Source organism: Oryctolagus cuniculus, chromosome 20 (genome assembly GCF_051225735.1).
Source record: "Oryctolagus cuniculus isolate XC-2025 breed Fujian yellow rabbit chromosome 20, ASM5122573v1, whole genome shotgun sequence".
Lineage (NCBI taxonomy): Eukaryota > Metazoa > Chordata > Mammalia > Lagomorpha > Leporidae > Oryctolagus > Oryctolagus cuniculus.
The window spans coordinates 23,140,454-23,155,424 of NC_142886.1; the positions used below are offsets into that span (position 1 = coordinate 23,140,454).

General features: G+C 50.5%; 1 protein-coding gene across 7 annotated transcripts in view; it reads left to right on the forward strand.

The window, feature by feature from the left end:
• RGS6 (regulator of G protein signaling 6) overlaps window positions 1-14,971 on the forward strand; it is a 622,010-nt gene that overhangs the window by 570,524 nt on the left and 36,515 nt on the right. For all 7 annotated transcript variants that reach the window (XM_089322278.1, XM_089322274.1, XM_089322279.1 and 4 more), the window contains exons 14-15: window positions 3,343-3,468; window positions 11,211-11,397. In XM_089322278.1, the coding sequence (XP_089178404.1) occupies window positions 3,343-3,468; window positions 11,211-11,397 (313 nt within the window). The remainder of the gene's footprint in view (window positions 1-3,342; window positions 3,469-11,210; window positions 11,398-14,971) is intronic.

The window sequence follows — 14,971 nt, forward strand, 5'->3', positions numbered from 1 at the left end:
ATCCGGGCAACTGAAGCCCAGGGGGTCCTGGCCCCCTCTCGGGATTCTAGAAGGCGCACACAGAAACGTACCCAATGTGGTGGAGCCCCGTGCCCTCTGCCTCTCCGCTGAGTAACTTTTCATCTCGTTTCTCTTTTCTTTATTTCTCTCACTCTCTCCAGCACTTTCGCTCCTTGCTCTGCAATGGGAAAACTTCCTAGAAAGTCACTGCAGTCGTAGTTGTTATTCTGTACAGTTGAAGCTGTGCATAGAGGAAAGGCCTCTTCCCCCAACACAGTCTCAGCTTCTGTCGCTCCCCCTCTTCGTGGAGGAACGACACAGGACCCTGCGCTGTTCTTTCGTCTGCTCGGCCCTCCCCGGGTTTGCTGCTGGCTCTTCCCGGGTTGGCTACCGACCCTTCCACCTCCATGGAAGGGCGGTTCCCCCTGCCACTTTCCCCACTTCCGCGGGGGAGCGGCACACCGCCTGCCGGCTCTCTCGGGGGCTGCTCAGGTGTTCCCTCAGATGTTCCCCTTAGATGTTCCTGGTGCATGTTGTCTCTCTCCTCCTTTATAGTCCTCTTCCACCAATCCCAACTCTGCTACCCACACGCCGAGTACGCTGCTCTCCTCCAATCAGGAGCAGGTCCTGCTGTTTATTGGTTGAACTGGAGGCAGCTGTGTAGAAGCTGTTTCCTCCTCTCCCAGCGCCATATTGTGGGAGAGCAGATGCATAGAATAAGTCTTAATTCCAGTAACAGTCTAGTCCGAGTTGCTCCCGGTTGCTCCCCACAGCTTCCAGGGCAAACCTGTGTGTATCGTCTGATGCCCGCTTCCCACATGCACCAGGGAACCCTGCAGTGCTGCAGGGAACTCCTGAGGTCGCTCAAGGTCGTTCTCAATTGCTGAGGGAGACAGGGATGGGGTGACGTGCGACAGATGCAGCGTACGCTACTGGATGACGGTCCTTCGGTTTCAACATCTGAGCACATCACATCCCTTTGGATGATGTCGCGTCTTTGCAAATCTGATACAAAGCAAGGACTGTGTCAGCACCAGCGTGGTGAGAGCGGTGAAGTCCCGTCTGGTCGTTAAGCCTGAGAAGATGTACAGTGCCCAGCAGTTGTACACTGTGGTCACTTACGAATGAAATGAAATATTTTTCAGTTTATGTCTTATTTCCAACAGCTACCAAGTTTTTAAGGCATAAATCCATATTAAGTTGGTTGGTCTTGTCCTTTGATAAGTGAAACTGCTAGATGCTTCTTTTGGTCCAGGGACACCAAGAAAGACTCAGACAGCAAGGATGCCATGGACTCAGAAAGTTTGGGAACCTCGGATTTAGTGTCTGTCCATTTGGATTTTTGTGCCAATATAATATCCTATTCTTTAACATAAGTGGGTTCATTATGTAGACATTGTCCAGTTTTTTAAATTAACATTATATAATGTCAGTCATTCTGTGTAAACACATATAGATCTACCCTATCCTTTTTAACAGCTGCAGTAAATAAAAGTGATTCAGCCAACCCCCAGGTCATAAATATTTAGAGTATGTCCATTTTTTTGGCAAGTATTAATAACAATTCAAGGAACATTCTTATATGCGAGTCCAGTTGTTTCTTTAGGATAAATTTTCCAGAAGTAGAATTGCTAGGAATTGTATGCATATTTTAATGCTAGTTCCTGTGCTCAGATTTCCCGTAGCTTAAGGTGCCTGTTTCTCCACATCTGTACCAACACAAATATCATCAATGTTTTTCCTCTGTAAAACTCCTTGGTTAAAAAAAAATCTCATTTTGCTTCTAATTTCTTTGTTAATGTACTTAAGAATCTTTTCACACAATTATTTGGCTCAGGGTGCTTCAACAAGTTAGTGGGCAAAGGGAATTAGTATCTAAGTTTATTTGGATGCAAACACACTTTGAAATCCTTACATAGTTTTTTTTTTTTTTTGTAATATACACATTCCATGAACTTTTTGAGGACCCCTCATATGCTCAGATTTCAAATTTTTTTTGCACTAAATTAACTTAGATGTTAATTCCATTTTCCACAAACTCTTATAGAAGGCAAAGTAGTAGGGTAAAAAATATAAATAGGTAGACTGCCACTCATGGCTGTGTGGTCCTAGACAATTGGCCTCTTTTGAACTCTGAACACAGATACCCACCTGCCTGGCTGGCACTAAGGTTCAAGTGGAGCACTGCACGGAAAACTCCTGACACTGTGCTGGCCCTGCAGAAATGCGTGTTTTTATACATGGGCTGTTCTCTGAACTGGACTTTCCTACTGTCATCTGGGGAGACGTCTTCCGTCCTCAGCTGGAATTGAAGGACTCCCTTGGAGAGCCACCTGGCTTTGCTATGTGTCTGTCTGGGCTGCCCAGTGGGTGGCAGGAATTTGATGAGAATCTGTGGATACAGAGGACAAATGAAAGTTAGAAAAAGGCTCCCAGCTAGTGCCTTTTTTTTTCCTTTTTCTTTATTTTTTTTAAGATTTATTTACTTATTTGAAAGGGAGATTTGGAGAAATACAGAGAGAAAGAAAGGGGTAGGGGGGAGGATCTTTCGTCCACTGGTTCACTCCCCAGTTGGCTGCATGGCTAGAACTGGGCCAGGCTGAGGCCAGGAGCCAGGAGTTTAATCCTGGTCTCTCATGTGGGTGCAGGGGTCCAAGTACTTGGGCCTCTTCTGCTGCTTTCCCAGGTGCATTAGCAGGGAGCTGCATCAGAAGTGGAGCAGCCAAGACTCAAACCAGTACCCATATGGGGTGCCAGTGTCGCAGGTGGTGGCTTATCCCACCATGCCACAAAACACCCAGCCAGTGTCTTTTAGGAAGTGCAGTGAGGATAGGGACACATCCATCACATCATTAGGTACATTTGTTTGAAGTCAGTTTCCTTTCAGTGCTGAACTCTTGTGTGATGGTGACTGCAAAGCTGTATAAGGTTTGGTGTGTGTCCTCAGCTCAGAGAGAGACAATGGCACAAGTCCTTAAAATCCCAAGTGACGATACAGAATTGTTGATAAAATGTCATCAGGAAGTAATTCCTGCATAATAGATGGAATTGAGAGGAGGAGGGAGGTGGTGAGTTCTTCGGATTGCTTGCTTGAGTTTGGCCAAGCAGCCGCTTAACCTGCCCCCACGTCCCTCCACTAAAGAAAGCTCTTACTGTTGGCTACTATTGCTATCCCAAAGCTCACATTTGGAATTTATGCAGATTGTATAGAATCTGTCCGTTAAACATGAGACATTTCCCTTTAGTGCGTGAGACAAAATGAACTCGAGTTATCAAAGAGTATGATACAGGCCTTTGCCTGGAATCGATCATTTTTCAATCCTTCTCTTCTTCTCCCCAAAGCAAAGAGCCCAGCCAGCAGCGAGTGAAAAGATGGGGCTTCTCTTTCGATGAGGTCCTGAAGGACCAGGTCGGGCGGGACCAGTTCCTCCGATTTCTGGAGTCTGAATTCAGCTCAGAAAACCTCAGGTAAGTCTCTCAGAGGCTTGAGCTGTGTGTAGGATGCGTGACGAAATTTGCATAATCCATCTCTGCACCTCCCTTTCTCAGGCAAATATTGTTAGGGTTCAAAGTCAATTTGCCACCAATCTGGCAAAGGTTGAAATGCAAAAGAACAAATTAAAGCATGCAACTTTGTTAGCACCATCCTGGCACCTCCCAACACCAGCATCTTTTAGTTCTTTAAGCATGGATGGCATTTGCTCAACTAACTGGAAACACATCTTGGATAACAGCCAAGGGTTTGACAGCACCACTAGTTAAGTAAAGCTCCTTGGAACCTCAGATGGGAGAAATGGATCAGAGGTGCTCCCCTCCAAACGTCCTGATCAGGGGCCCTACAATCTGAAGGGCCAGCCAGGAAAGAGGGGCCCTAGGCTCATTTCAGAGTTCTGAACATCCCAAATAAGTATCACTGGTAACCAGAGGCGTGATGCACCTGTGAATCAAAGATGGCTTTTCCTTGCTCAGGAAATTTTATGAACTGCATGCCTTGATCCTCTGCAGTCAGTGATTTGGTGTCTGTTGGACTATAACTAATACTTTATGAGCAAAATGTTTCGATAGTTGCTGTTTAATAGAAAAAAATTCAAAATGCGGGGCCCAAGGTGAGAGGAAGGGAAGAGGACACGTGACAAGGGACAGGGCTCTTGGTCATTATTCAGCCTGCCGTTGCGTTAGATGAAGAATGAGAGAGACCCATGGAACTCTTGGCTTACCCAAGCCTCTTAGTGCTTGTAGCAAGCTGATGGCTCCCCGCTGGGTAAGGTGGAGCACGCTTCTTGTTTTTTTCTTTGCACTGTTCTCTTTCAAATACACAGCTAAGTCTCATCTTCTGAGGCTGTTCTCTTCAAAATGGGTCTTATTAATATTTCAGATTTTTTTTCCTTGAAAAAGTCAGAGTGTGTATGATGAGCTACAGGCAAGGGGCTGCCCCCACCAATGTTGACTTGTAGAATCCGTGGTATTTATTCGAAGTTAGAGACCATCCAAGTCCAATGCATCCACCAAGTGATGTCTGGGACACAGCGATGCTGTATCGAGCCCCGGCCGAGGGTCCTCTGAGGGACGCCAGAGAGTCAGGCTGCACGCTCTTGTCCTCCAGCCACTCTGTAGGATCTTGAAGAAACAGCACAGGACAGCTCAGTCATGAAATATCTATATATGAGTGCAACCTCTCAGAACTATTTCAGAAGTGGTTAAATGAGGGAAGAAGCATTGTCCCACCCCAAGAAGGCAGATCGTAAACGCGGCTCTGAAGAATACACAGGCTGCTAGGAGCAAGGAGAACATTGTAAGCTGGGGGACTGAGCCAAGGGTGGCAAAGCGACAGTCCCTACCAAGAAACCTGGGAAGACATGTGATGCCGGCTCACCCTGCGTTCAGTGCCTTCCTAGGCACAAGCAAGAAGGCTGGGGAATCTTTCAGGCTACCAGTAGGAGAGTTCCTTCCTTGTGTTCGGGCATTGTTCTAATTGTTCTAAGAGCATCTCTTCCATTCCTAATGAAGTACTTGTAACAGGAGGCTGGACTCGTCTTAGGCTCCATGGGAGTGTACTCAGACCAGCCTCCTCGACTGTGCCCGGAAACAGGTGCCACATGGGATGCAGACCCCTCTGTGGGCAGCTCATGCACCCAGGCAGCCTCATGTGTAGCCAGCTCAGCCCCACTTTGGGTTGAGTGGGAGTTGGCTCTCCAAAGTCATGCGGGTGTTGAAACCTCAAGGTCTGGTGTTAACTGTGGATGGATTCGGGTGGGGACTTGATCTAATCATGGCAGCTAGGAGATGAGCTGTGGGAGGGTTTAGGTCACCAGGGGCTTTACCCCCAGAAGGCAGTTCTCACAAGGAGGTTGATGGTCACTGAAGTCAGGTATGGCCCAGCTTTGGTCTCTGCTTCCTGGATCACCTAGTGATCAGTTCTTAGCACAAGTTCCTCCATGGCCAGCCTCCCCCAGACACCAGATTAGTGGCACTGCCTAATCCTGAATGATGAACCTCCAAATTGTAAGCCAGAATAAACCTTTGCCTTCCCAAGAAGCTGCGCTCTGGGATTTTAGTTGGAGTTAAGGAAACTCTGACTACCACAGTCTCCGAGAGCCACACCTGGGGGTCCTCCCCATTGCCCCTTCTCACCTCTGCCCACCTTGACTTTCCAAATAGCGTGAGACCCCTTTACTTGCCTGCTTCTCAGTCTGCAAGTGGCCTTAGGACCCTTTGCCACCTGCACTGCTAGAGGAAGTTTGGAGAACGACCTAGGGTCCTGGTCAGTGTGAGGACCCCAGGAGCATCTCCTGGCTCACCTGCCACCCTGCCCATTCTGGGGTAGTCACTCCAGGAAGCCCTGAGTGTGGCCAGAACACATACCAGTTGAGATTGGTCTCCCCAGATACACATCCCCCTGAGAGCCCAGGAGTGTGTCCCTGGCAGGTGTTCAGTGCTTCCTCCTCCATTACCTCCTGTGCCTCTGCCAGCTCCTTACCCCGTGCCAGGAGGGCTCCATTTAATGCCAAGTGGAAAAATGTTGCATGAGCATGTAGGGAGTGTGCCAGCCCCAGTGTACACGCACAAACCCCAACTTCAAGAGGCTCCCTTCCAACCGACGACAGAAAAGAGGAAAAAGAAAATAGGACAGAGAGAAGAAGTGTGGCCTGAGGCTTCTCAACCCTGCCCGGATGCCCCCACTTCCAAGTTTATAATACTCAGCGTGGTTGGGTCCATGGCGGGGACTCAGTGTGAAATCCTATACGTTAGGACTCTCCAGTCACCCAGTGCACTGTAGTTTCTTCCTCTCCTCCTCTTCCCTTTGGTTTTTCTTCCCTTCATCCCTGAGGATTCAGAACTCACTGCATTTTACCCCCCTTGTCCAGGTGGCCACACAGATGCACCTCCACTGTGGGCTGTGTACATGGCAGCCCCTAGGAGTTGTGTAATATGGCACAGCTGGAGATCCTGCTGGCCATGCCGGGGTCACTCCTTCTCCCTGGAACTGGTCAGGAGCCCAGGCTACTGGCACTGTAGCACAGAAGGGGAAAAGACTAACAAGAGCTCTGCTGGACACACTGACAAGTGGTGCCCCTTACACCTCCCTGGTAGATGGGGCTGCTTAGCTCAGAACAGTTTTGCATAGCACACAGAGTTCCAGGTAAGGAGCCAAGGGATCAAATTTATACCAGGGCTGCAGAATGTCATGTGGGCTCTTCCTAGGGAGAGGGGGAGAGTTCTATGACGTACACTGTAATGAGTCGTCCTCTGATCATTTTCTTCTGGTGAGTCTATGAGATGAGGGAGGAGTGTCATGTCGAGGGCCCGCAGGCTGTGTGGGGCAGCTTTCACTCTAACAAGTGCCTGAGAGAAGTGTAAGAAGGACGGAGGCTTATTTTGGCTAATGATTTTGGAGGTTCACAGTCTAAGATCCAGTAGCCCTGCGGGTTGGGCATCTAGCGAGGACAGTGACAGCAAATGCCAGACCGTGGAGAGCGAAAGGACCACAAGGCCAGCCAGGAAGCAGAGAGAGCTTTGGCCAAACTCATCTTAGATATCCAACCCCCTCGTGAGGACTCCCCTTCCAAGGGCACAGAACCAGTGACCCAAATACCTCCCCCTGTGTGCTATGCAAAACTGTTCTGAGCTAAGCAGCCCCATCTACCAGGGGGGCGTAAGGGGCACCATTTTTCAGTGTGTCCAGCAGAGCTCTTGTTAGTCTTTTCCCCTTCTGTGCTGCAGTGCCAGTAGCCTGGGCTCTTGACCAGTTCTGGGGAGAAGGAGTGACACCCCCCACCTGGGGCTACATCCTCACTCTTAACCTATTATCCACAAACGTAAAACATTGAGCACCAAGCCTTCAACACCTGTACCTGTGTGGGACACCAAAAGAAACAGCCACATCCTAGCAGGGGGCACAGCCAGCGTGCTGCCACTCCCTGCCACACAGGCTGTGTGGGCCCAGGGAGACAGCTGTCAGATGGGTGCCTTCTGAGTGCCGGCGGCTTTGCCAGAAGCTGGGAGCCTCGCAGTCGTGCCGAGTCCTTCACCCTGCGTTGTCCCAGAGGGGTGCACTTTCCCTACCCCCGACACCTGCACTTCCCCTGCCCAAGTCTTTGCCCTCCCTGGTTGACACCCTCTGCCACACAGCAGGGCATGGGTTAAAAAAATCAAAAGCCACAGCCAGACGCATCCCCTGTACATTTTTTATGAGCTGTGATGTCTCCTGAGAGAGTGGAGTTGTTCTCCTAACCTGCAGATTGATGATCGTGGTTCCGCACGGTGTCAGCTGAGGAGAGAAGCAATTAAAAGAGAGCACAGGAGACCCTGTCAAGTCTGCCTCCAGAGCCCCTGCCTCCCGCAGCAGCCCCGCGCCCCAGGAACCCTCGGGAAGTGCCCTCAGCCCAGCGGCACCCCGCACTAACCAAGCCCACAGTGGCTGGGAACACAGGCGGCCAGGGGACCTGACAGGTGCCTGAGAATTTCAGCCCAAGCGGTTAGGGAGTCAAGTTTAATTCCATTGTTCTGCAGTCTCTGCTTGACCAGCAGAGGGCGCAGACACACTGTGTTCTGCCCAGGAGTTTGCTTTTCTCTGGGAACCAACCCAAAAGAGCATTTTCTAAGCCACGGAAATCTAGTTTGTGAAAAGCTAGGTAAGCTAAGCTGGGGCCCGGGAGGGCTGCCAGACTCCCCGCGAGATGGAGAAGGGTCAAGGGCTCTGATGCCAGCTGGCTGGGAGCGGAGAAGCCCAACTTCCCATCAGCAGCCACGGGAGAGGAGCCCACCCCCGGGGGGCAGCCCCTGGGCCACCCTCCAGTCCCACCCATGCACCTCGGCCTCATCCCAGCCCCAGAGGAGCCTGAGCCCAGGCTGCCTCTCCCCCTGCCCTGCCTTTGCTTATCTCAAAGCCGTTAACGTGCATCAAATGCCCGCCGCCTCCTGCTGCTCTGCAGATTGGCAGCTTCCAGGGGCAAGGTGAGACAGGTGGTCTCCCTGATACCAGCCAGTCCTCGTGGCCTGCTGTCACCAGGGCCTTGCTGCTGCTGGCACCTCCCTCCCTGCCGGCATTCTCGGGGACTAGCGGGACCTGCAGGCTCCTGATAAGAGCAGAAGCTCCGGGAGTCTCCCAGGGCCTCGCGTTGGCACTGGATGTGCGGGAGCGGAGCCTTCGTGGCTCTGGGCGTGGCGGGGGAGGGGACAGCCACCTCAGCCTCGGCTCTGCGCCAGGGCCCAGCCTGAATTTCAAGGGAACACAAAGGTGCTTCAAAGCCGGGGATGGTCAACTCATCCCGTGGTGTGCCGGTGTTTTTGCTGTCACTGGAGAAGGACAAGGCAGGTCACTTTCAAGGCAGACAGAGGGCTGGGGAGAGAAAACTGCCCAGGCACTGCCACCCCCACCGCTCCCTTCCACCTCCTCTAACCTACGTATTGTTTCTCCTTGTACTTTGATTTTAATTCTGGGGCTTGCCTGGCAAAGGGAATCTTTTAATTTCTATGCGAAAGTCCATCCCGCGTGACACTGAAATTGGCCTCTGCAGCTCCTCTGAACCCCCTGCAGCTGAGGGGCATGCATTCCCGTGACCCCAAAATAATTCTACAAAAGGCACTCTGGGGCTTCCGTGACCACGGGCTCCCCCACGTCGTCCCAGTTCTTCCCAGAGGAGCTCAGTTGCTCCTTCTCCTTCCCCAACCCAACCCCAGGGCAGAATGAGGGCAGGGGACAGAGATGACAGAAGGGCATAGAAGCCACCCGGCCGGGGGGTCTGGCAGGCTAGAAAGGTTGCTGCCCCAGGAGTGGCTGCAAGCCAGGGATCCAGGCCAGAGGGACACCCAAGAGAGAGCTGGCTCCCTGGCAGCCCTGACGTGTGCCTGAGGAAGACCCACTGACTTAGTCTTGGTGACTTGCCACCCAGCACTCCCTCCAGCCCTTTGAAATATCAACACCAGCTTCCTTTATTCGAGCTGGTCTCCCCTGCCCATCAGGCACCTTCTTCCAGCCAGAGAAAGCTTGGCTGGCATGTGCGTCACCAGGGGATGCTCGTCAGCTGCCACATCCCGGTCACTTCCTCATCTCACAGAGACCTGAGGACTTGGGGTGGGTCTGGGAGGTGGAGGTGCCGGAGTGACAGCTCATCTGAGTGATTCTAGATTCTTTCTTCCCCTACCCACTGGACTCCGGCGAAGGAGACACTGCTGTTCCCTCTCCCCTGGCAGCCAGAGAAAGGGCTGGGGTTAGGGGCGGGTGACAACAGGTGGCATTAGCAAGAGCCCAGGGGGCCAGTACTGATCCTGCAGCTGTGCCGACCCCTCCCCACCCCCCACCCCAACCCCGCAGTGGGGCTGAAATTGTTTCTGAGTCTGGATGGGAAGGTAGCCCAGGTTACAGGTGAGGAGGGAGGCGCTCAGGGGCAGAACGAGGGCAGAACTGAGCTTCCTCGGATCTGATCAGTGAAGCCTCTCCTTCCCCGCCTTGGACCCGGTGCTCTGGGATCCAGGAGGGAACCACAACCACGAGGGTTTTCTGTAAAGAAACAACCAGGTTTCTCTCCTTATGGAAATGGGGCTGCATTACCCTAGCCTGCCACTAAGTGGCGCCTTTAGGCCATGCACTGTACTCTGATTTCTCTGAAAAGCAACAGAAAAACATGCTTGTTTAAAAAATGCAAGTGCATCTTACTTTGCTTGGAATTCATTGACAGGCTAAATGCACTTCCTCCCTGTTCTGCTTCTTTGTCCCTCCCCGCTCGCTGCTGAGACCACATGGGGTAGTCCCTTGGCGGGGAGAGCCGCCCAGTGGACTGGTCCTTAGGGAAACTTGGCCTGTCCCAATCCCAGGGCAGAGAGTGCTGCCCAGCCCTGAGTCCCCCTGGAAGGCTGCCGTGGGACCACTCCTGCAGAGCAGGGAGCTGTGGTCCAAGGCTCGGCTCCCAGCAGGAAAGAGCTCCCCGGAGGTGCTCCGTAGGGATGCACCTGCACTGAGGTTGAAGAGAGGCACACGTGCAGGTGAGCAGGAGCTCCCTGGAGGACCCTTAGGCATCGTCCCCCACCCCGCCCTGCTGCCCCTTCCTCCAGATGAGCTCACCTTCAACATGGAAGCCATTCATTGAATGCCTACCCTAGGTCACGCACCATGCTGAACACTAGTCCTGCCAATCACATGAATGGCTGCCTCCTCCCAGCTCTACGTTTTTGTGTGTGATTTCAGGATTCTGCTGCTTCATTTTGTTGCCTCCCATTGATCCCAGGCAGATTTAACAAAGGGATGCCCTTTGTCCGTGTAGCTCAGTGGATCTCATCCAGAGGTAATTTTACCTTCCTAGGGACATCTGGTAATATCTGGAAATGTGTTTAATTGTCATAACTATTGGCATCTCCTGGATAGAGGCCAAAGTTGCTGATGGGTGTCCCACGATGCCCAAGACTGCCCCTATTGTGGTCATTTACCCAGCCTGAAATGAGAGCCGAGGGTGGCAAACCTTGGTGTAGCGAGAAGAACCTCACCACAGTGGCTACAAACACACTGGTCTTAATGTCCATTTCTTTTCTGCACTCCGCAATAGTGGAACACTGTATTTTCAGCAGTCCCCGTGGTCTTTGTGACCAAGAAGATGACCTCAGGGTGGGCTGGGGGGTGTTATGGAATGAGTTTTATGGACATCAGCCCTAGGACCATCTCCATCCGGGGCCAGACGCTGAGCGCTTGGCACTGACTGTCTCTGCACCTGCTTCAGGTTCTGGCTGGCTGTCCAAGACCTCAAGAAACAACCCCTGCAAGACGTGGCCAAGAGGGTGGAAGAAATCTGGCAAGAGTTCCTGGCTCCAGGAGCCCCGAGTGCAATCAACTTGGATTCCCACAGCTATGAGATCACCAGTCACAATGTCAAGGACGGAGGGAGATACACGTTTGAAGACGCCCAGGTTTGCTTACCTCCTCCAATGGCTGTGTCGTAAGGTGTTCCTCTGTCCACTTCGCCACTCCACCCTTTAACACAAGCCCTGGGCATCGTGACTAGTTAAAATTCCCCATGGTAGTATCTAGAAGCCCATTTGCTCTTCCAGGCAGATGCACAGTGAAATCCCAGGATTTCTTTTTCTGGATAGGGTTGTGTAGAAACAGACACTTGCGGTTGCAGATGCTCCTCGATTACAGTGCTGCATCGTAAGTTGGAAGCGCATGGAATCCACCTGACGTGCTGAGCGTGCTCGCTCAGGCACTTCTCCCTCACCCGCGGGCTCCCTGAAAAAGAACTCGGGTGGTTCCTCTCCTGTACATCTTCTGCTGTAACTCGGGAAACTCGGTGCACACAGAACGGTGTGAGAATACAGCCAGGGTCTTGTCACGTGGCTTTGCCTGGTCATTTGCCCAGAGCTTCTGAGTGGAAGCACAATATCCAGGGCTGGGCCAGGAGCTTTTTCTGAGTCTCCCACATGGTAACAAGGGCCGGAGCACGTGGGCCATCTCTGCTGCTTTCCCCGGAATATTAGCAGGGAGCTGGATGAGCAGGGAGCAGCCGGCACTTGAACCATGCTCGTATGGGTTGCCGATGGCTTCACCTGCTGTACCACAACACCAGCCCCCAGTACTCTTAATATCAAATGCTCAAAATTAAGGTTGATTTCCATAAATGCCTTTTTCTAAGCTTTATTTAAATTTAGAATCCCACTAAGTGCACACATATGGTAGATGGACGTTTAGATGCCTGAACAGGCTGCCCTTATCTCTCACCCCCGCCCCACCTCAGCCCTTGCAACTTACTTGATGAAAAAGTAGGATCTGTGGCCCTGCAAAGATGTCCACAGTCGGTGGATTTTTCTGATTGCAGCCTTGTGGTGCTGTTTACCGTGCACTTCTGTCCTCTGCATTTCCTATACCTTGGTTGCTTCACTGGGGGTATTGCATCAAATTCAGATTTGATTTTTATGGACAAAAATACTTGAGAGATTGGGCAGTCCCCTCCTGGCAGAAGGCACACAAGGCCTTGCGGTTTCTCCTTTAGTGATTCTGGTGGTGTTGATGTTCATTCTTGAATCCACTAGTTCACTGGGGGTCACACAAAGGTGATGTTTCCGTGAAATCACGCTGTCTTCATTTGTTAGCTGGCGTATGTCCATCAAGAAAAGCTTCCCTAACTACTGCTTGGTTAACTAGCTGTGTAGTTCATGTACAAAACCCAAGATACACATTTGCTGCCTTTCCTTCATTTGCCAGTTTTCAGCACAATGTGTGGTTTGCTATCACCTTCCGGTGGTGGCCAATTTGGTTTGTTGTTGTTGCTGTTGTTAGTATCTTGAAAACTAGTGACCTTGGGCAGATTTGATGTGTTGTAGTCTGTTTAGCTTATCTTTATTGATGCGTGGATGGTGTCGCCTCTGGCCAGCTGGCTCCTTCCGACATCACCCTGACAGTCTTTGACGTCATCCAAATAGCAAGGAAGCTGCAGTGTCCCAGGCTCTGCCCTGGACCTGGGACGAGCTGTTTCTCTAGAGATCGCTGATTCTTCCAGGTGGGAAATGCTGTTTAGTGATCACATCTGGGCACTTACCAGTGGCCATGATTCTTGCGTGTTCATCATTTTGAAGGTCTTTCCAGTGAACAGACTAGGAAACATGTTGTTGTTAGTAATAAAAGTACATCATAAGTTCCTACTGCTACTTGTGATTTAAATTCTGAACTGCATGCGGTTTTATTTAACCTATTCTGCTTAACATCTGTGCCTCCTTTCTGTATGCTGACAGTCCTGATTCTCAAAGGCAACCATAGATGACAGTGTGATTACTCACTTGGTTTTTTTTTTCTCAAAACTGTTGGTCCAGCACTGGGGCAACAATAGGAAGGTCCTTAAAAAAAGGTGCCTAGAAAAATGGAGTGAAGAGATAGGTCAATTTTGGTGCAAAACAGTTTTAGAACCGATGCCTCATGTTTTCATAATTCACATTCTCCGTGCATGCTTTGAAAACCCTCCTGTATGCAATTTCAAAATTTTTCAGCACCAAGAAACAAAAGAAGCTTCTCTTTTAATTCCATTTTCCATGGAAGTCTGTGAAGTACCGTCGCACGATTGCTGCCTGCTTCTCCGATGGTTGCAAAGGGTTGTGCGGTGTGGGGCACCGGGGTGTACTCGGTCAGTTCTCTCCTTGCACATCGTGTTGCTTCACATTCAAGAAAGACCAGATGGGAGGACTTGGGAAGCCAGCACACTGTGCCTTGACGAGATCCCAAGTGCCCAGCCTTCATTAGCACTGTGCACTGCCATTTTCAGGTATTTCTGAATACCTTGTGTCTCACTGCCACAGCAGTCTTGCAAGGTGGACTAGGTGAGTGTGTCCTAGGCATAAGATGTGAGCGTGAAGATGTCACAAGCATTCCTTTCTTCTTCATTATCTACTAGGATTGGTCTCCCATGAATTCAAATAAAACAGCCTTCCTAAACCAGTTCCTATTTTCAGTGTGTTCCATATGGTTTCTTACATGTGTTTCCTCCATAAATATACAAAGGGCTTCCTACTAACAGAGTGACCTTGGCCAGAGTACTTAAATTCTCCACATGTAGGACAGATGGGCCCTGTCCCTGGGTGGAGTGGGGACTGGGTGAAGTGAAGCTTGTTGGTATCTAACAGCACCAGGCTCACAGAAAGGCAGGGCCCACTTTTACAATTGGATTTTCCTAATGTCATTCATATTCCTTTTTATACTTTTATGTTTAACATACTTGGCAAAAAAATTCAAATAATTATCTGCAATCTTAGACCCAGCAATAAGTGTAATATTTTTATCCTCAATGTATGCGCACAGGTGCATGTTAGGGCCCCTGAAGCTGTAACAAAAGCCCACAGGTGCATCTTTCTCATCATTCCAGCAGCTGGGAAATCCATGGTCAGCATGCAGCAGACCTGGTTTCTGGGATGGCTGTCTTCCAGGCCTCCGTGCTGTGTCCTGAGACAGAGACATCGAGAGAGAGAGAGAGAGAGAGAGAGAGAGAGAGAGAGAGAGAGAACTGATCTCGCTTCCTCTTGTCAGAGTCTAATCCCTTCTGAAGACCCCACCCTCACAACCTCACCCATACCCAGTTTCTTCCCAGAGGCCCTACCTCCAAACAGCATCACATTAGGGGTTAGGGCTTCAACACCGTGAATTTGGGGGCATGCAAACCTTCAGTGGATTGCAGGGTGGGTACACGGCCAGGACAGCTCTGTGGCCTGCCTTTTCATGAAGCCAGGAGTTAGTTAAAAACTAAACTTGTTCTGTGAAAAGGGGGATGGTATACATTTGAGGTTTTATGGGTCATATCGTCTGTGTCTCAAGCATTCAATTCTGCCAAATAAGAGCAGTTAAAATGTACATACCATCAATGAGATCGTTTGGCTTCATGCCCCAGAAACTTTATTTGTGGACAGTGAAATTCAGTTTCATGTAATTTTCACAACATATCATTTTTCTTTTAATATGTTTTCAATTGCTTAAAAATGTGAAACATTCCTAGCTCCCGAGACA